The 22,734-nt window shown below is 37.6% G+C and overlaps 1 protein-coding gene across 1 annotated transcript in view; it reads right to left on the minus strand.

Moving 5' to 3' along the window:
- Positions 1-22,734, minus strand: part of LOC126183541 (uncharacterized) — a 452,784-nt gene that overhangs the window by 50,827 nt on the left and 379,223 nt on the right. The window contains exons 18-19 of the mRNA XM_049925611.1: positions 10,573-10,792; positions 897-1,022 (exon numbers count right to left, since the gene is read on the minus strand). Of these exons, the coding sequence (XP_049781568.1) occupies positions 897-1,022; positions 10,573-10,792 (346 nt within the window). The remainder of the gene's footprint in view (positions 1-896; positions 1,023-10,572; positions 10,793-22,734) is intronic.

The raw sequence follows: 22,734 nt of genomic DNA on the forward strand, positions 1-22,734 counted from the left end.
AATGGTTCTTTCACACCCACCACCTTCCAATCCGGCTGTCCTGAACATCCATATGGTTCTCCAGGTTGAGTTATATGGTACTGAATTGCAAACACCACACATATCAGAAATAAATTTACAATATGTGTGCTGTCCACAATTCAACAACATCCACACTGAACTGGAAAAACCATACGTATTAAATTTAAAATATGTATGCTGTTTGCAATTCAACAGCCTATACATTGAGCTGGAAAACCACAAGAAATCACAACAAAACAAATTACCATCTACTTGAACTTATGTCAGTGAGTACAACCAATTCACATTATACCTAAATAAATCCAAGCAATTTAGTGTGTTTTGGTTAATGAAGTAACTTATAACATGGCACTTAATATTCAAATAGTCTTGTGCAGTGCAGCAACAGACAACAGACTGTTCAGCAAAACATCCACCTAACTAAAAATAATTTGCCATCTAAAATTGTCACTGCATATCACTTCTATGTGTTTTACATGGCTAAAGATCGGTAGAGAGACAAATAAAGGGGAAGATCACAATCGTACTTGTTGGTAAACATTTACTGAACATGGAACAGAATCTTTTGGATCAAACAAACATTCCATCTGAAAACAAATGGTAGCCTGTCACAATAACTTTTTTGTTCAAGTAATGGAATCATGAACAAAAGAGACACTACATTATAAACACTTAAACGTCTGTAGTATGCAAAGTCCTTAAGAAGGAACACCATAAATCCGAATTTTTGTTGACACATGCAAAATATAGAAGATAAAATTGAATCCTAATTATTCACATGCACTGAAGATATCTTTATGCTTTTGATTTAAATGACTGTATGGATCAAAAAATATGGACTGAAATGTGTATTTACTAAAATACTCAATACTTGCCTGATGCCATCTGTTTAGCCATGAAACTTTGCACAATTTGGTCCAGACAGTCTGTAAATTTTATGTAGTATGGATCAGTGAAAATGTTATCCACTCTTCCACATTCATATAGATAATACTGGATGCCTGCAAACAGGAGTAACAAAAGTGAAGTTCAAATAACATGTTTATACTGCACTTGCAATCTCATGATTTCTGAAAGAAGCATGAGAATAACTTCTTGTAATTATTTCTTCAATTAAAACCACAAAATGAAAATGCAAAAAAAAAAAACTGAAGGCACAAGTTTTGTTTGTAACTGAGAGAAATGTTGATTTGAGGCACTATTTTTTGGTGATATTGTGAGAAACATTCTGTCTATTGCAAAAAATATGAAAATCAAGCATAGCTTTACAGAAACTCATTGAAGTTATTTTGTTTACATTTATTTAATTTTCTTTAAAGCACTGCTAATTATACTGCCACACACGAACAACATGAACACTTGTTGTCTGTACAGTAATATACAAACTTGAGTCCTTAGAATATATCATTTATCCCACAAGTTTGTCTATTATAAAGAAATACAACCTCATATCTGATGAGTGCAGGCATAATCTGCTGGCAGAACAGTGTCAGTTATAAATTAAAATTATAGAGCAGGCACATGTCACATGTAACTTGCCTTTATGACACACTGCTCTCGACAGACAAGCATATTCAGAGCTATAGACATAGAATGTGGTACACCACCACAAAATGGAACAAAAACACAGATTCAACTTACATAATGATAATTAACATTAAATATCCAGGATCACATGTTAAATACAGGGGTTGGACAAAAATATAACACCACAAGAAATCCATGTTTGAACATAAATGCAGATGGTAGCAAGCTTGCAGATTGTGCTGTTGTATATGGGAATGAACAGCAAATATGCAATGTCCTCAATATGTTGCAAGTGTCAGTCGTGGTCAGAACAGTGTTGTGTGTATCTGTGAGTGTATTATGTTGGAGCTATGTGAATTTGAATGTGGAAATGTGTTAGGTGTTTCCATAAGCAAGGAAGCAGAAGTCTTTGTGTTTCAAGAGGCACTGATGGAAGATTTATATTGCATGCAGGGAAAGTGGAAATACATCATCCACTAAGTCACCATTTGGACAAAGTGTGATCATGACGGATGGTCACTGAAGAGGATTATGACAAAAAACCGGTGAATGACAGCTGCAAAAACTACTGCAGAACTAGATGTTGCACCTGTGAACCCTGTCAGCATGAAAACAACACAAAGGGAGCTCCAAAAGCAGGGAATTGCAGGGCAAGTTGGAATTCCAAAGCCACTTCTCAATGATACACATGCCTGCACCATGTGTATCATTTCTTGTTGAGTGAGTCACAGCTCTATAGATACAAGCTTTGGTGGAACCTACTCCATTAAGTCAAAGTCATACAAAAAACAGTAATACCATTAAACTGTGGCAAATATCCACCACTTCCATAGGTGTTAACAGACAGAAGTTTAAATGTCATAACTCGTTATTAAAATAAATTTAAAATGACATAATAAAATTACAACTACTGATTTTATGATCGTTAATATACACATGCAATGGTTATTAATAGCATTAAAATGGCAGTCTGGCTTCATCTGCCAGAGACTGTGGTCGCGCGCGTGTGTGTGTGTGTGTGTGTGTGTGTGTGTGTGTGTGTGTGTGTGTGTGGCAACTGTCCTTTTCATAATATTGATATCTTCCGTCCTGCATTTTCCACTGTTTTATTAAAATTAACCTATATTGTAACTAAGCATGGCTTAAATGTACCAGGAATCAATGTATGGGAACAGTTATACAATTCAGACTGAAACTTCTTAGAAACTATTTTTGTTTAATCTCACAATGACAACAAAACGTACCACAGAGTCAGCACGTACTAAGGCACCATATACAGTAGGTTGTGGATATATATTCTGACACTCTCAGTACATAATCTTTACCTTTGTGGATATAGACATATATCAGATTAAGATCCTATACATCAAACATGTTTATGGTTAGAACAGCAAGCAGTTAAAAGTTATTCATGGTGGATTGATGGGTAACATTAATTCCTGTGGACATTGTGTAACAATTTCAAGTATGGCCCGATAATACATTGGTCAGAAACAGCCTTTCTACAATACATCATCAAACAACTGGATGAATTCATTCAAATTAGATTTGTTCATTTAACAAAACATATTGGTTTCTCCTCTTTTCTATGAAGATATCTAATCCTTCCAATGCATTCAACCTTTGGTCTTTATCTGTGGTGTGAATAACTCTCACACTATCCTGAATCTCATGGGAAGTATGGTTATTTGCCTTCAAGCACTCATCCAGTGCTGTATGGTTGGAATGCAGACTACAATGTTTTTTTTCTGTTTTCTTCTTTTTATATAATCTGAAACTGTATTCCTGTCTGGCCAACATACATAACTTGACAATTTTTTGTACTCCTGACCTACTGTATTTGTTCTTAGCCACATTCTTCTTGTGTTTCCAAGCACATCCAAGGGTGTTATTTTTCTGAAATATGATATTAACTTTTCACTTAGGGACAAATTTCACAATGTGGTCCACTATAGAACCTTCATCATTTCATGTAGATATCATGTAATGTTTACATTCACCTCAATTGTCTGAATTACTATGTTTCACTCACCTAACATTTTTCATTACTGTGTGGTATGACTTCATCACATCACGTGTTTCCTAATTATCTTAATGAGCTGTTTCAAGTCTGACACATGTAAGTTAACACCTGCAACAACAGCAATCAAAATTTTAATTTGTTTTGGTTTCTTCCTATGTAATTTTAGCAGTATTTTATAATCAATTGTGAATTTTTGTATGTGTGTATAAATGCAGTGATTCTTTACCACGTTTATGATATCAATAGTGCCAACATAATCAGTATTAGTATTTGTTGGCTTGCTTAAATATGAAGGTTTCAAGGAATTTGAAATTTATTACATCTATGTGTACATGAAAATATGTATATTTAATATTGTACTCTTATGAAACCGAGCGGGGCGGCGCAGTGGTTAGCACACTGGACTCGCATTCGGGAGGACGACGGTTCAATCCCGTCTCCAGCCATCCTGATTTAGGTTTTCCGTGATTTCCCTAAATCGTTTCAGGCAAATGCAGGGATGGTTCCTTTGAAAGGGCACGGCCGATTTCCTTCCCCATCCTTCCCTAACCTGAGCTTGCGCTCCGTCTCTAATGACCTCGTTGTCGACGGGACGTTAAACAACACTAACCTAACCTAACCTAACCTACTCTTATGAAACATAGACATAAGAGGAATCATGTCACCATGTCTGTCTGGTTGATTTAATCTACTGCTTATTTACAATAGAGGTTAATTTTAATGTCATTGATAACCTTTTGTGTACATGGCATACATATATTAATGCTTGTAAGAGCAATAGTTATAATTTCAATTTGTAATTTTACTTTGTCAAATTCATAACCAGTTAAGAAATTGAACTTGTGCCTGTTAACACCCATAAGAAAGGTGAATATTTGTCACAGTTTAATGATAATATTATTTTCTTTATTACACTAGGCTTAATCAGGTAGTTTCCACCAAACTGTGAATCCATAGGGCTCCGACTCACTCCACAAGAAATGATATGTCTTGCTATTTGATCTCAGAATGTAACTGAGCAGAGAGCTTATGTTAACTGCACACAACCAAATTACTGCATTTTATGTATGACAGTGGCACTATACATAGCCACATATATTTAACATTTGACCCTTGGATACTTAATGGAAATTAACACATACGGTGGATCTGTGTTTTTCCTTTATTATATGATGGTGTAATAATATTATTTCCACAGTTCTGAAGATGCCTACGTCTGTCGAGTGAAACATGCCATAAAGGAAAGTCACATGGGACTTGTGGCTACTCTTCCGTTTGGACCTCTTACCTGTTTTGTTGTATTCTTTTGCTGTAAGAAATGAACTTCCATTTTCTTAGAAAGGGAATAATTAAGATAAATAATATATCTCCTATATAAAAGTGTCTCAATATGTAGCTGATTGTACATGAACATTTCTGGAAACTTCAACATTGAATATATGTGGCTGAATTAACATTTGCATGACAATTTAGGTATATGATAATATGCAAATTGTAAGGAGTACACAACTGCATATGATGTCGACTATGAGAATTTATTAAGTGTGAAGCCCCCACTTGTTGCAATCATACATTTTGACATGGAATCCAAAAAAAGACTTCAGTGTGTTCCTGCAGTCTCGTTTAGATGGTTTGTATGCAAGTCCATCAAGCATCAATGCTGGTTGCTGAAAGGTAGTGACAATCAAAATATCAACCAACTATTTTCAAGACACACTAGATAGGACTGGCAGAAGACATTGAAAAAGTTCAAAGACAGGCAGCTCGTTTTGTATTGTAGCAAAATACAGAATAATGTGTCATGAGTACAATATGTACATTGGGCAACAATCATTAAAACAAAGGTGTTTTTCATTGCGGCAAGATCTATTCACAAAATTTCAATCATCAACTTTCCCCTGATGAAAATTTTTTTCTTGACACCACCCTGCATATGGAGAAAAATGATCATTGTAATAAAATAAGACAAATCAGAGCTTGTCTTTCCCATGCTCTGTTTGACAGTGGAACAGTAGAGAAATATTCTGAGATGGTTTGATGAACCATCTGCCAGGCACTTAAGTATGAACTTCAGAGTAGTCATGTAGATGTACATGTTAATTAACAACCTTGTAATTTGGTACTATCAGGTTTTTTTAATCTTTTTATGGATATTATCTTGCATGTATCCATTTTTGAAGAGGGCTGACACTCATTACATCAAACAGAAATTCTGCTCAAGTCTTTCTGTAATTCCTCACGGCTATCTAACAACAATACTCTCCAACAACATTGTCGCTGAACAAGCTCACAGTGCTGCTGAACTTTTACATGTATACTGAGGACATTAGAGGTCCTAATAATGTTCCTTGGGGTGCACCTAATGTTACATTTCTGCTGCACATTCCATACTCAGTGTAACATACTGGTTTCTATTAGTAAAAAAATTGTCAATCCTGTTCCATACCTGTGAATAGACACTATCATTATCAAACTCATTTCATTTTACTATTTCCTCTCCCCACACCTAGCCCCCCTCAATTTCCCCACCAGCTAAGGGAAGAGAATTTATAGATTACAGTGCATGCTCATGTGAGACCGAGAGAGCAAGAGCACTATGAAAGATGACATTAAAAGCTATGAATTTTCTTTTTTCCTCCCCCCGATGCCAACCAGTTGCTTAGGGCCCCGAGTAGTGGTGGGCAGTGGTCTATTCCCATAATACATATTATCTTCCATCCTGGATTTTCCACAAGTGTACATTTCTATCTATAAAACTAAGTACGAGGTGCATTCAAGTTCTAAGGCCTCCGATTTTTTTTCTCCGGACTGGAAAGAGATAGAAACATGCGCATTGTTTTAAAATGAGGCTGCGTTCATTGTCAATACGTCCCAGAGATGGCAGCACCATACGGCAGATGGAATTTTACCGCCAGTGGCGAGAATTAGAACTGTTTTAAATACTTAAAATGGCGACGTTTTCCTTACTTGAACAGCGTGCAATCATTCGTTTTCTGAATTTGCTTGGTGTGAAACCAATTGAAATTCATCGACAGTTGAAGGAGACATGTGGTGATGGAGTTATGGATGTGTCGAAAGTGCGTTCGTGGGTGCGACAGTTTAATGAAGGCAGAACATCGTGTGACAACAAACCGAAACGACCTCGGGCAAACACATGCCAGTCTGACGACATGATCGAGAAAGTGGAGAGAATTGTTTTGGGGGATCGCCGAATGACTGTTGAACAGATCGCCTCCAGAGTTGGCATTTCTGTGGGTTCTGTGCACACAATCCTGCATGACGACCTGAAAATGCGAAAAGTGTCATCCAGGTGGGTGCCACGAATGCTGACGGACGACCACATGGCTGCCCGTGTGGAATGTTGCCAAGCAATGTTGACGCGCAACGACAGCATGAATGGGACTTTCTTTTCATCGGTTGTGACAATGGATGAGACGTGGATGCCATTTTTCAATCCAGGAACAAAGCGCCAGTCAGCTCAATGGAAGCACACAGATTCACCGCCACCAAAAAAATTTCGGGTAACCGCCAGTGCTGAAAAAATGGTGTCCATGTTCTGGGACAGCGAGGGCGTAATCCTTACCCATTGCGTTCCAAAGGGCACTACGGTAACAGGTGCATCTTACGAAAATGTTTTGAAGAACCAATTCCTTCCTGCACTATAACAAAAACGTCCGGGAAGGGCTGCGCGTGTGCTGTTTCACCAAGACAACGCACCCGCACATCGAGCTAACGTTACGCAACAGTTTCTTCGTGATAACAACTATGAAGTGATTCCTCATGCTCCCTACTCACCTGACCTGGCTCCTAGTGACTTTTGGCTTTTTCCAACAATGAAAGACACTCTCCGTGGCCGCACATTCACTAGCCGTGCTGCTATTGCCTCAGCGATTTTCCAGTGGTCAAAACAGACTCCTAAAGAAGCCTTCGCTGCTGCCATGGAATGATGGCATCAGCATTGTGAAAAATTTGTACGTCTGCAGGGCGATTACGTAGAGAAGTAACGCCAGTTTCATCGATTTTGGGTGAGTAGTTAATGAGAAAAAAAATCGGAGGCCTTAGAACTTGAATGCACCTCGTACATCACCAAACACTGACACAGACCTTCCACTTTGTTGAGAAGTATTTACTACGTACTTTTTACAAAAAGAAAATGCTTTTACTGCTGTTATTTTTGTGTCTTCTCCAGTACAAGTGGGAATACACAACTAAAAGAAATAAGCAGAGACTCCTGAGGAAAGCTAGCCCACGTGTGTAGTAATGAGGACTCCACAATAAATGCTCCAAGGAATTCTAATACTCTTTTGGCAGTTGTGGGGCCCGAGGATGGCAATAATGTGCTGCTGAAACTAGTTGTGTAAGACAATAATGAAATTCTGAGATCAGCTGTGGAGGTACTTTTTCTCAAAGATGATGGTATATTTTTCCTTCGTGGAATGTTTCCATATATATATATATATATATATATATATATATATATATATATAATAGAGGGAAACGTTCCACGTGGGAAAAATATATTTAAAAAGAAAGATGATGGGACTTACCAAACAAAAGCGCTGGCAGGTCGATAGACACACAGACAAACACAAACATACACACAAAATCTAGCTTTCGCAACCAATGGTTGCCTCGTCAGGAAAGAGGGAAGGAGAGGGAAAGACAAAAGGATTTGGGTTTTAAGGGAGAGGGTAAGGAGTCATTCCAATCCCGGGAGCGGAAAGACTTACCTTAGGGGGAAAAAAGGAAGGAAAAAGGGGTGTATACACTCGCACACACACACATATCCATCCTCATATACACAGACACAAGCAGACATTTGTAAAGGCAAAGAGTTTGGGCAGAGATGTCAGTCGGGGCGGATGTACAAAGGCAAAGATGATGTTGACAGACAGGTGAGGTACGAGCGGCGGCAAATTGAAATTAGAAATTAGCGGAGATTGAGGCCTGGCGGATAGCGAGAAGAGAGGATATGCTGAAGGGCAAGTTCCCATCTCCGGAGTTCTGACAGGTTGGTGTTAGTGGGAAGTATCCAGATAACCCGGACGGTGTAACACTGTGCCAAGATGTGCTGGCCGTGCACCAAGGCATGTTTAGCCACAGGGTGATCCTCATTACCAACAAACACTGTCTGCCTGTGTCCATTCCCACATAGAACGCTTCACAGTGTAGGCAGGTCAGTTGGTAAATCACGTGGGTGCTTTCACACGTGGCTCTGCCTTTGATCGTGTACACCTTCCGGGTTACAGGACTGGAATAGGTGGTGGTGGGAGGGTGCATGGGACAGGTTTTACACCGGGGGCGGTTACAGGGGTAGGAGCCAGAGGGTAGGGAAGGTGGTCTGGGGATTTCATAGGGATGAACTAAAAGGTTGCGAAGGTTAGGTGGACGGCGGAAAGACACTCTTGGTGGAGTGGGGAGGATTTCATGAAGGATGGATCTCATTTCAGGGCAGGATTTGAGGAATTCGTATCCCTGCTGGAGAGCCACATTCAGAATCTGATCCAGTCCCGGAAAGTATCCTGTCACAAGTGGGGCACTTTTGGGGTTCTTCTGTGGAAGGTTCCGGGTTTGAGGAGATGAGGAAGTGGCTCTGGTTATTTGCTTGTGTACCAGGTCGGGAGGGTAGTTACGGGATGCAAAAGCTGTTTTCAGGTTGTTGGTGTAGTGGTTCAAGGATTCCGGACTGGAGCAGATTCGTTTGCCACGAAGACCTAGGCTGTAGGGAAGGGACCGTTTGATGTGGAACGGGTGGCAGCTGTCCATTATGACACAAGCAGGCCAAATGTCTGCTTGTGTCTGTGTATGTGTGGATGGATATGTGTGTGTGTGCGAGTGTATACCTGTCCTTTTTTCCCCCAAGGTAAGTCTTTCCGCTCCCGGGATTGGAATGACTCCTTACCCTCTCCCTTAAAACCCATATCCTTTTGTCTTTCCTTCTCCTTCCCTCTTTCCTGACGAGGCAACCGTTGGTTGCGAAAGCTTGGATTTTGTGTGTATGTTTGTGTTTGTTTGTGTGTCTGTCGACCTGCCAGCACTTTCATTATATATATATATATATATATATATATATATATATATATATATATATATATATATATATAAAAATCAGCTGTAGTCCCTCATCCATGCAATAGGATGCAATAGGATGGACATCCATAAAAAGAAATGAGCATGCCAAAGTAAAAACTGGTGAAGTTGCAAAGGAAGAAGAGAGAAGTGGACTGAATAGGATGTTGTGCACCTGGACAATTTTACTAATTTCTATAACATCTATGTGATTCAAAACATCACGTGTGGAATGAACAGTTATGCTGGTAATCCAATGCGACAGTAAAAATTAAAGGCAATCAAAAGAGGAACTTTATATGGCATAACTAAAGTGTAGTTAAGTAACCTGGAATTTAACAATGTTTTGAATATTATTTTGCATGTGCGTGAGCTCCTGGAAACAAGGTCAATACAACCTGAATCTTTAAATTTTGTTCAGGTAGAAAAGGGGATGAGGGGGGTGGGAGAGGAAAGGAGAGTAGGCGGTGGTGCTACTACTGCAAAGTTTGCCTGTCCCTCCCTCCGTACTCCTGTCAATACCACACTACAATTAATTATATAAAATATTCTCACTTGCAGGTACATAGTTTTAAATATTCCTGTATGTTTTTAGTGAATGCAGACAAAATACTACTACAGAGAGAGAGAGAGAGAGAGAGAGAGAGAGAGAGAGAGAGAGAGAGAGGAGAGAGAGGAGGAGGAGATGATTCTGACTGATAACCTACTTTTTTAAACAACAAAAGACTGAAGCATGGTGCCTGAAAGTCATTGTTATACATGAAATGGATGCTAATGATGTTACTGTTTATTGCATGCTACAGTTACAGTTTCACATACCAATGTAGAGCAAAATGCAGGCAGATTATTACTTAAACAACTAAGTTCTTCATTAAAAATTGAAACAAATAACAAAAGTTATACACCAACAGAATGTAACTTCATGTACTCACCCAAACAGAAATAGAACACAACATCTGGGGGATAATCAATTCCATTAGGCTTCTTCGCTTCTGTGACAAAGAGGCAAAGAGCATAATTAAGCTCTTCCGCTGTAAGTTCTAGAATATCAGGCTTGATAAATCGTGGTTTGTAATTGGCTCCAGCAGCAATCTCCAAGTCTTTATTCTTATCCTTCACCCAAAAATGCCAAGCCTTTAAGCACAAAGTGTACTGTTGGGGAAAATATACTTTAATTGATTATTTTTTCACATATAAGAATATTATTAAGTTAATGCACTTTTTAATTCTTATTCAGAACACTTACTGCAATACACTATAACTATTTTGTTGATTTTACCTTCAGTGAATAGACCAAAAAATCAAATTAACATCATTTTAAATACGTAATAGTTTTTCTAACAGTTTCATTGTAACAATACCTACAAGAAGCTATCCATTTTTAGTAAAACCATTTATGTCACCAGAACTCAGTTTAGGGGCTCCATCTGCTTTCAGATAGCTATAAATGAACATTGTATTACTAAAAGTTTTTGAGATATGTTGAGAAAGAGTTGTTTCCACAGGGAAGAAAGAAAGAAGGATAAACAAAGATTAAGTTGCTGTAAATGAGGTGGTCATCTGAGATAAAGCACATGAGCTGAAAGGATAAAAATGGGGAAAGATATGGGTCATGTCCCTTCAAAAGGGATCGTCATGGCCTTAACCTTAAGTAATTCATGGAATCATGTAAAACCTACATCTGAATGGCCAGGTGTGTGTGTGTGTGTGTGTGTGTGTGTGTGTGTGTGTGTGTGTGTGTGTGTGTTTTTATAGTCTTTACACTGTATTCATTTTAACAGTAAAACAACACTTTCTCTGAATGATAAATCCTGAGAAATTAGGTTAGCATAATTTATACCAAGTTACCACATAAAGATATTTTTTTGTCTCCTGATTAAAACTGTTTAAAAATGCCTCTGAACAGTTGTGCAGCGTGCGACAACTGAATGAACTGCTGAACTTATGATTTGATACAAGTTTGTCTGTAACAAATAGTAGCAATGAAATATCCAATTTGATTTTTGCATTTACAAACTGTTTTTGTACCACCCTCATGAGTTGTGTGCTTTTTTGACAGGAAATCTCTTTCTCAGTACTATTCTGGTAAAAGGAAATTACTATATCCACTCATCTATCCACCTATGTTATTCTGCATTCTCAGTGCAATTCAATAGTGTGTACTGTTTCTTCCACCATAAACATGGGGCTTACATTCATTTTTCAGTCTGTCCACATGCCTCAAGAGGTCATATCAAGCTTAAGACCATGAGCGTGTTATTATTTTAATATAAGAAGAGTTGTTATTAAATGAAGTTGTCTGTCTAAGTGGCATAAACAACAATGACCTAAAAATTTTCATCTAGAATCATGTGTTTTCATGTGTCATAGACCACAGAAAATAATCCTTTGTAGTGGTCACCTATAGTCAACAATTGTAGCTGATGACTGTTACTAACAGGCACACTGTGCCTTCATCATGATCACCTTCTTGCAGAATGAAAAAAAAATCAAAGAAATACTTTGTGGACAATAAAGGAATACTTTGAGGACAGGATTCCAAGGAAGACCAAGGCATGTTACAATGCAAAAGGTGGAGTAACACAGTATTGGATGCTACCCAGTGGCAGAATTTGTTTTCAGAGACATACAGTTTCAAATAGGGTGTCTTATTGTAGTTATTATTTAGTATTTATTTCACAGGAAAGTTATTTCTTTAGTTCTACAAGTTTTATTATTTATTTCCCCATTCCCTCAAGTCCAAGACAACACACAATCACAGATAGGCAGGTGATGCAAAATTCTTTCTTAGCAGATTGTTTTAATTTATCTTACACTAATGCCTATTAAATGGAATTCTGCAGTGTGATTTACTTATTAATCACTAAAAGGAGTGTGACAATGTATGATAAAAATATGAGGTGTCACCTAGGATCCTGTGAATAAAACTGTTTCATTAATGACATAGTGCAAACCAAATCCTATGTGGAGGGCACTCGAGCAGATGATATTAAACCTAATGTTGTGGAACTCTTTCTAGTGTACTTTATAAGCATCCCTTAAGCCACTGAACACACATCATACACAACAAAGTAATGGCTGCAGCACTTACATCTCTCCTTGCAGTGGCACAGAAATGAGAATTTCTGTTCTGATAGAAGCAGGACGTAATCTGAACATTTGACACTTAACTTTTACTATGGAAGATGAACCCACAAACTGCACACTTAGCTCCATTAACAATTTTTTAAAGAATTGTTAAATATTATCAAGATCATTAGACATAGAAGACTAGGACAAATTGGGGGGGCGGGGGGTTAAAGTATGGCTATGGCCTGTTTAAAGACTTATCTCAGCATTAGTCTCAAGTGATTTAATGAACCCAGGATTGCCAGATGGGGATTTAAGCCTAGTACTCCTGAATCTGAGTCACTGACTGCATCACCTTTTTTGGTTCCCATAAGAAAGGAATATATAGAAGAAGTAACAGTATCTGTTCAAAAGCATTTGGATACACATTCATGGATATTAATATTGGATGTGTCCACCCTTCACCAAGATTATGGCCTAAACTCTGCTGGGGGCCCTTTCAATTATGCGTGTGAATATCTGTGGACGAACAGCAGCCTGTTGTTCTTCCAGATCTGAAACCAAAGGAGTCCATGATGTTTGGATGCTGGGGTCTGGAGCAAAGTCAACATTCAAACTCATCCTGAAGGTGTGTCACTGGGTTCCTGTCAGGACTCTAGGCAGGCCAGTCCTCCTGCTGATTTCAAGTGATCAAGTGATTCTTTACAACCCCCTGCCCCCCCTCCCCCTCCCAAACACACACACACACACACACACACACACACACACACACACACACACACACACGTGTGCACATGCCCACACATACAATGCCCAGCAGTACATGAGATCTCGTCTGGTCTTGTCTTTGTTTAGCTGTGCTCCTTCCTTCCCATTTCCATTTCTCAACCACATGACCAACAATCAGCTTGGGCAGCTTTAGAAGGGTTGAAATATCCCTGATGGATATGTTACTGAGGTGACATCCAGTAACTGCTCCGCATTCACATTCACTGAGCTCTGAGCAACACAGCCTGCTCTAACTGCTTCTCTACTGCCAACACAATACCCTCCACCTCCTTTTATACTGGTGAGTCCACATCTCTTGACATCTAGCAGTTAATACCATATTATGTAGGGGCTTTATGATATTTTTGATCAGATGGTGTACACAGAAGAACCAAACTCAAATTTTAGATTCTGAACTGAAAGTATTCTCTTATGATCCACTATTCCTATACTTTCCAACATTATTCTGAAAAAAGTTATGTTCATTACTGTGTTTCTAAGGTACCAGTAATTACAGTTCTAATTGCATATATAAAAATGTGAACTTCTACATTTCACTTGGCAAGCAAATTTTCATTACTTCTTTATTCTGAACTAGTAATGTCATTACACTCTACAGATGAACAGTGCACGATCTGATGGCCCTGCCATTTTTCTTGGTTTCTGATGTTTACCTCTGCATCCATCATCCAAAGGTGATAGTGGAAGTCTACAACTTGGGCTGCAATGATACTTTCAGCTCAATTTCAGAAGTAAGTTTTGTACTACAAACAGTTGTATTCATTGTAGGCTACCAAGTTAAACCTATACGATTTTAAGAGAGCAGACTACTTCAGTTAGTCTTCCAAGTAGATACAGATTACCATCAACATAAATACTCCACAAACTGCTGTGTGCAGTGAAAGATAATTCATGCCATTATCCGCTTTTCCCTTTGCCATTCTGGCTATCAATAAAATGTGGAAAAAATTACTCTTAGAATAAGCACTAAGACCCTGCAACACGAGAACAATAAGTATATTAGCCTTTAAGGTTACTGTATCTGTATTTTCCTTTTATCATTAATGGAAATCGACATTATGCACATAACACAGAAGTTACCCATAGTTTAGTTAAGTTGCTTGTTCCATGGATCATAACTAACAGGCCCTTCTCTCTCTCTCTCTCTCTCTCTCTCTCTCTCTCTTTTAGTCTTATGATTGGTTTGATGTGGACTGCCACAGATTCCTCTCCTGTACCATCATTTCCATCTCAAGAGTTGCAATTGCAACCCACATCCTCAATTATTCGCTGGATACATTTGAATTTCTGTTTTCCTCTACAGTTTTTATCCTCTACAACTCCCTCTAGTACCATGGAAGTTATTCCCTAAGGTCTTAACAGATATCCTATCATCCTGTACCTTCTTCTTGTCAGTGTTTTCCATAAATTGTTTCCTTAGCAATTCTGTGGAGAACTGCTTCATCCCTCACCTTATAAGCCCCCCTAATTTTTAACGATCAACTGTAGCACCATATCTCAAATGCTTTTCTTCTCTTCTGTTCTGGTTTTCACACAGTCCATGTTCTACTAACAAACAATGCTGTGCTTGAAAACATACATTCTCAAAAATTTCCTCCACAAATTAAGATCTACTTTTGATACTAGTAGACTTCGGCCAGGAAAGCACTGCTTGCCAGTGCTAGTCTGCTTTTTGTGTCCTGCTTGCTGTGTCCACCATGAGTTATTTTACTGCCAAGGCAGCAGAATTCCTGAACTTTGTTTGCTTCATGATCCTCAATTCTGATGTTATGTTTCTCACTGTTCTCATTTTTTGCTGCTTCTTATTACGTTCATCTTTCTTCAGGGGACTCTCAGTCCATAGACATAGGCATGCATTAGACCATTCATTCCATTCACAGATCATAAGTTTTCTTCATTTTCACTGAGGATAGCAATGTTATCAGTGAATCTTGTCAGTGATATCCATTCACCTTGAATTTTAATCCCACTCTTGAACCTTTCTTTTTATTTCTATCATTGCTTCTTTGACGTATAAACTGAACAGTAGCAGTGAAATGAAAAACTATATCCCTGTCTTATACTCTTTTTAATCCAAGTACTTCTTTCTTGGTCTTCCAGTCTTATTGTTTCCTCATGGTTCTTGTACATATTGTATATTAATCATCTTTTCTTTTCACTTATCCCTATTTTTCTCAGAATTTTGAACAGGTTGCACCATTTGAAACTGTTGATTTTTTTTTCCACATTGACAAATTTTATGAAATGTCTTGATCTTTGTTGTGTTTCTTCCATTAATTGCAATGTCAGAACTGCCTCTCTGGTGTCTTTTACCTTTCCTAAAGCCAAACTGATCATCTTCTAACATATCCTCTATGTTGTTTTACATTCTTCTGTATATTATTCCTGTCAGCAACTTGGATGCATGAACTGTTAAGCTGATTGTGCGACAATCCCACAACTGTCAGATCTTGCTATCTTCAAAACTGTGTGGATCAAGTGAAGAACAAGATGGGCGCGAGTGTAGAAGTGTGAGATTCTAACTTGAGAAATAGTTATATTTATGCTGTTAAAAAGGGAGTTTGTAATAATTGTAACACTGAAATAACAACGCTAAAAGAGTGAATTGCTAGCTTACAATTCATAGTCAGTTCCTTAAGAAGCGATATTGACTCACTCAAGAAAGAAAATCGGGATCTACGATCGAAGCCAACACTAAGTGAAGTGATGCAAGACAAAAGTAATATATCGTCCGAGTGGGTAAAAGTGTCGTACAAAAATAGTGTTCCAAATACAAAAAGAACAAAAAAGTCTGCTAAAACTGTCACATTTTCGGAAAAAAACAAATATCATGTTTTGCAAGCAAGTGACTGTGATAGCAATTCTCCAAATGATCGTGAACTTGAAAAAGTCAGTGAACTGAAAATGAATAGCGTTTTTTCAAATAATGTCAACAACAAACACAGATCATCAGGGAAAAAGAGTAATGTACTATTACTAACAGACAGTCATGGCAGAAATCTACCCAGCATGCTCCGTGAGAAAAATCGCGACATAGCAGTGACTAGTGTAGTGAAACCGGGAGCGGGATGTAAAAATGTTGTAGACATTAACTCTCAGACGAAATTAATGCAAGAAAATGACTTTATCGCCTGTATAACGGGTTCAAACAATGTGGCAAAAAATGAAGCAGAGGTCTGTGAGAAAATGCTGCAGAATTTTTTACAAGCTAATAAATGCAGAAACACAGTAGTTGCCACACTTCCTCATAGGCATGATCTGATTTATAGTTTGTGTGTAAACAAAGAAATTCGGAAAACAAACATTAAAATAAGGAAACTGTGTTCTCAATATGCTAAGTGCGATGTACTAGATATAAGCAAGTTGCATCGAAATCTGCACATGAAGCATGGAATGCATTTGAACTATGAAGGGAAAAGGTTTGTTTGTGATCGTGTTAGTGAAATAATTAAAGAAAGACTTGCAAGGGATACAACAATCTATCAGCTTTCTGAACATCCTTCCAACAACAGCGAGGACAACAAAATAAACAAGAAAGAAAAACGAAAATACAACACTGCTGACATTCCTAATTAAACTAGAGGTACGTGATGCTGTAAATATGATTCCCAATTACCAAATCGTGAATACGCCCAAACTAAAAATTTATCACCATAATGTGCAATCCCTGCATAATAATATCGATGATATTAACGTACTATTAACACATAAACTTAATGATATCTCAGTGTTATGCATTTCTTAAACAAAATGGAGTCATTGCTAAATAAAGCAAATAAAATGGATTGTGAATTGATAATTTGTGGTGACTTCAATATTGACTTCCTCACTAATAGTGGGAATAGGGAGAGCATTTTGAACTTTGCAACGTCCTACAATTTAAAGGCTGAAGTAAAAGCAGCTACCCGAGTATCAGAAACTTGCCAAACAGCTCTTGATCAGTTTCTAGTCAAGAAGAGTTTACACAACACCTCACTAAAAATCTTCAATACAGGTTTTAGTGATCATCTTGCTCAAATATTAAGCATTAAAGTACAAGGCAGTATTATTAACAACATGTCTTTGAGAACAGCATATCGAAGTTATAAGCAGCATAATGTAAACTACTTCAACAACTTTTTACGGAAAGAAAAATGTCTAGGAGTGTACAAAATGAACGATATAAATGAAAAATTCAACGCTTTCATTGATACATTAACCAATTTCTTTGAACTTGCATTCCCACTGAAAACATTAACCATACGGGGGAACTCTAGAACAAACAGCTGGATCACAAAGGGAATAAAGGTTTCATGCCAGAAGAAAAGACTACTTCATGAAATATGTAACTCAAAAAATTCCTCACCTGTAGTACACGCATACTATAAAAAATACTCCAAAATATTAAGAAAAGTAATAAAAGCAGCAAAAATAATGCATAATGATGAAATCATTTATAATTCAGCTAATAAATGAAAGGCTATGTGGAGTGTTATAAATAAAGAATGTGGAGAATACAGACAACCTTGCAAAAATATAACACTATCACATAAAAATAAAAAGGTAACAAACCCCTTAGAAGTAGCCAACACATTTAACAACTTTTTCACAGGTGTTGCTGATAATATGTTATAATCAAACGTAAAGAGCACCCAGGCAAATGAATATAAAATAAGTGCATGTAGAGGATCAATGTACATCAGTTTTGTTTCACAAGATGAAGTAGCTAAAGCAATAAAAGGACTAAAAAATTCCAAATCAGCAGGTATTGATGGTATACCTGCAACAATGTTAAAGAAGAGCGCATCAAACCTAATTGAAGTACTCACACACTTATGCGACTGCTCACTTCAGACAGGCACTTTCCCTGATGTGTTGAAAACATCAAAAGTTATTCCTGTGTATAAAAAAGGGGATAAAGACAATGTAAATAACTACAGACCCATCACAATTTCCTCCTGCATCTCTGAAGTACTGGAAAAAGTTATGTATGAGAAACTTATGAAATTTATAAATACAAACAGCATCGTATGTAATGAACAACATGGATTCAGAAATAAGAGGTCAACGACAACTGCGGTCTATGAGTGCATAAATTCCATCCTAAACCAGATGGACAAAAAACAGGAAACAATAGGAGTCTTTATTGACTTGTCAATGGTGGACCATAAAATTCTGCTATCAAAGCTAGAAAGATATGGTATTCGAGGTCTGTCCAACAAGTCGATCAGTTCCTTCCTGACTAATCGTATGCAGGCAGTGTGCATCAAGCACACAAATATTGAACTAAAAACTGTATCGAATCACTTATCTGACTATAAATAAATTAAATGTGGTGTACCCCAAGGATCAGTAGTGGGACCCCTTCTGTTTCTTCTGTACATAAATGATTTAAGCTTAAATGTTGATGCACACAAAACAATCATATTTGCAGATGACACCACGATTCTACTAAAAGGAGACGACAATGAACAGTTACAGCAGACAGTAATCATGGTCACAAAACAACTTAGCAGCTGGGCACAGAGTAATCAGCTTGTAATAAGCAGTAAGAAAACCATTGCTCTAAAATTCCACAATGTTCCTAACAAGGACATGTTTATTCCATCAGTCTCTATCAATGACGAACCAGTTGGTAACAATACTGAAACCAAATTCTTAGGACTTTGGCTGCAGAGAAACATCAGATGGAATACACATATTGAATATCTCAATGCAGAACTGAGCAAAACATGTTACCTTCTTTGTTCATTAAAATCATGCTGTAGTGAGAAAACAGTTTTGAATGCATATCATGCGTACTTTCATTCTCATCTTAGATATGGTGTCACCTTCTGGGGAAACTCTAAAACAGCTAATAGCACTTTTAAACTACAAAAAAGGACCATTAGAATCTTGTTTGGGTGCAAGCCTAGAGACTCTTGTAAACTCCTGTTTAAGAAATCTTCTATTCCTCCATTACCATGTGTATACATTATGGAAACTCTTTTGTTCTTTAAATTAAATGTAGTAGGCAAGGACCGGAGACTGCAAAAAAAAAAAACTGTGATATACATGAGCACTTTACCAGACAAAACAGAAACTTACATGTGACTCAAATCAGCACAGCACTGTGCCAAAAAGGTACTTTTCACATGGGAGTTAAGCTTTATAACAAACTTCCTGAAAACATAAAAGCTACCACTGAGGTCAATACATTTGGAAAATCTCTAAAGTCATATTTACAGCATCACTGCTTTTACTCCATTGAAGAATATTTAAATTTATGAAATGTGTTATATAAATACTTATGTGTTAAGTGCATTATTGTAACCTTAAATATGTATGCCTTGAAATGACTTTCAGCCTGTATATCTTGACTTGTCCAATGTCTTATGCATAAGCTGCTATGTAGACAACAGGACCAATAAAAAATACAATACAATATAATACGATGATGTTTTCCCAGAAATCTGACTGTATGTCACCAGTCTCATAGATTCTAAACAGCAATGTGAATAGTCATTTGGTTGCCACTTCCCCCAATGATTTTAGAAATTGTAATGGAATGTTATCTATACCTTCTGCCTTATTTGATCTTCAATCGTCCAAAGCACTTATAAATTCTGCTTCCGATACTGGATCCCATCTCTCTTCCCTGTCAACTCCCATTTCCTTTCCCATCACACCATCAGTCAAGTCCTCTTCCTCCCAGAGGCCTTCAATACACACTGTCCATCTACCTGATCTCTCTCCTCTGGATTTAACAGTGGAATTTCCATTGTACTCTTAATGTTACAGCCATTGCTGTTAATTTCACCAAAGGTTGTTTTGACTTCTCTGCAAGCTGAATCAGTCCTCCTGACAATCATTTCTTTTTCATGTTCTTCACATTTTTCATGTAGCCATTTTGCCTTAGCTTCCCTGCACTTCCCATTGATTTCATTCCTAAGTGACTTGCATTTCTGTATTCCTGATTTTCCCTTGCCTATGGTTTTCTCTCCAACTTCTGCAACTGCCCTTTTTAGAATTATCCATTCCTCTTCAGCTGAACTACTGATTGACCTATTAATTATTGCAGTATCTTTAGCCTCAGAGAACTTCAAGTGTATCTCATTCCTTAGAACTTCTGTGTCTCACACTTCTTTGCACACTGATTCTTCCTGACTAGTCTCTTAAACATCAGCCTATTCTTCATCATTACTAAACTGTGATCCGAGTCTGTATCTGCTCTTGGGTATGCCTTACAATCAAATATCTGATTTTGGAATCTATGCCCGACCAAGATGTAATCTTACTAGAATTTTCCCATATTTTCCAAGTATACACCTTCCTCTATTCGTTCTTGAACAGAGTATTCGCTATAACTATCTGAAATTTATTGCAAAACTCAATTATTCTTGGTCCTTTCTCATTCCTACTACCAAGTTCATATTCTCCTGTAACTCTTTCTTCTACTCCTCCCCTACAACCACATTCCAATCCCACATAACTATTAGATTTTTATATCTCTTTATGTGCTGAATTATCCATTCACTGACCTCATACTTCCCCCCTCTCTCCATCTTTTGCTTGTGCCGTTAGCATGTGTACCTGAACTATTGTTGCCAGTACTGGTTTGCTGTCAATTCTGATAACAACAACCCAATCATTGAACTATTCACAGTAACTCACTCTCTGCCCATTCTTCCTATTCCTAATGAATCTCGCTGCTGTATCTATTATCCTATACTTGTCTGCCCAGAAATCCTTGTGTTTTTTCCCTTTCACTTCACTGACCCCAATTATATCTAGACTGAGCCTTAGCATTTCCCTCTTCAAATTTTCTTGCTTCCCTATCATATTCGTATTTCTGAGATTCCATACCTAGATTTGTAGAACATTACCCTTTTGTTGATTATTTAATATTGTTCTCATGGTCACCTCCTCATTGGCAGTTCCCTCCTGGAGATCCGAACGAGTCTAGCACAAAATCTTTTGCCACATGTCCGATGGATGCAAAGTGGTTGCCATTACCTTCTGCATCCTCATGCCATTGATCATTGCTGATTCTTCTACCTTTCAGTGCCAGTTTCCCACCTCAAGGGCTAGGGAGTGTTGTGAACCTCTGTCCACTCCTCCACTCTCTTTGACAAAGCCATTGGCGTAACGAGTGTGACTTCTTATACTGGAAGTCTTTGGCTGTCATTGCTGATTATTTTTATACAAAATTTAAGTAGTGGTGAGGTTCGAACCTCAGACTCAGAACATTTTGATTATTCGTCAAAGACGCTACCCCTAAACCACAGGTCTACCTCCCAGTTTCTGCCCACAGTCCAATCAAAGATAGCCCATGGTATGTTTTATGTTAATCATAGTTGCTGTGACACGAAGCTAGTAGTCAAAAATTTCTTTGAGGATCATTGAGCCAACTGCTGCAGGAAAACAGGAATTGGTTCTAATATTAAGTTTTTCTTAATTTGATGTAATTCTGCCAGTACATGCTAGAGGTCTTAACTTTTGTATTATCCAATTCTACTAGAAAGTACCCTGTACACATTTGAACAAATGTGAAATACTGTACTGTAGCAAGGAAAGCTGAGTAAGCATGTACACAAGTGTGCGTGCGTGTGCACACGCACATTTTTACTGGTACCAGTGTCGAGATTCAGAGAATTTATGGAAATGTTACCACTCTCCTTGGCGACCTGGATAATTATTGTTGATTGAGAGTTCAAGTGGTCAAAGAATGTGCTGAGCTGTCTGAAAATGGCTTCTGCATGCACAGTTCCTTTTTTATATCTAAACCAGTATTTAGCATTTGTTCTAAGAGGTTTTCAAATCATCCACTACCACATGATGTAACAAATTTAACTATGTTTTATTCCCCAACCATTTACCTCCCTGAAAGGTCCATTATTAATTTTTCCAATATTTTATACTTAAATCTTCTTAAATTTTTTAAATGTTCTTGATACTCAAAACTTAGTAGAAAATGATTATTAAATGGCAATTTCTTTGCCTCTTTATCAACAAGCTTTATGAATGAATCCCTCATGTTCATTTGTGAATGTTTGGGTTCTTTCTCCTCACTTCCCTATACTATACAGATGTCAAGTATACTATATCTATGTCAAGAAGGGTACACTATAGCAATAGCTGCAGAGGTTATATGATTTATCACTGCTGTCTCACACTGAATGACAACAATGGTAGCCTTTTTTATTTACATCTTTGCACAATAGTTCATAGTTGGCTTTAATAATAAAATTGCTGCAGGAAAACTTCAGATCATACAT

Source organism: Schistocerca cancellata, chromosome 4 (assembly GCF_023864275.1).
Source record: "Schistocerca cancellata isolate TAMUIC-IGC-003103 chromosome 4, iqSchCanc2.1, whole genome shotgun sequence".
NCBI classification, from domain to species: domain Eukaryota; kingdom Metazoa; phylum Arthropoda; class Insecta; order Orthoptera; family Acrididae; genus Schistocerca; species Schistocerca cancellata.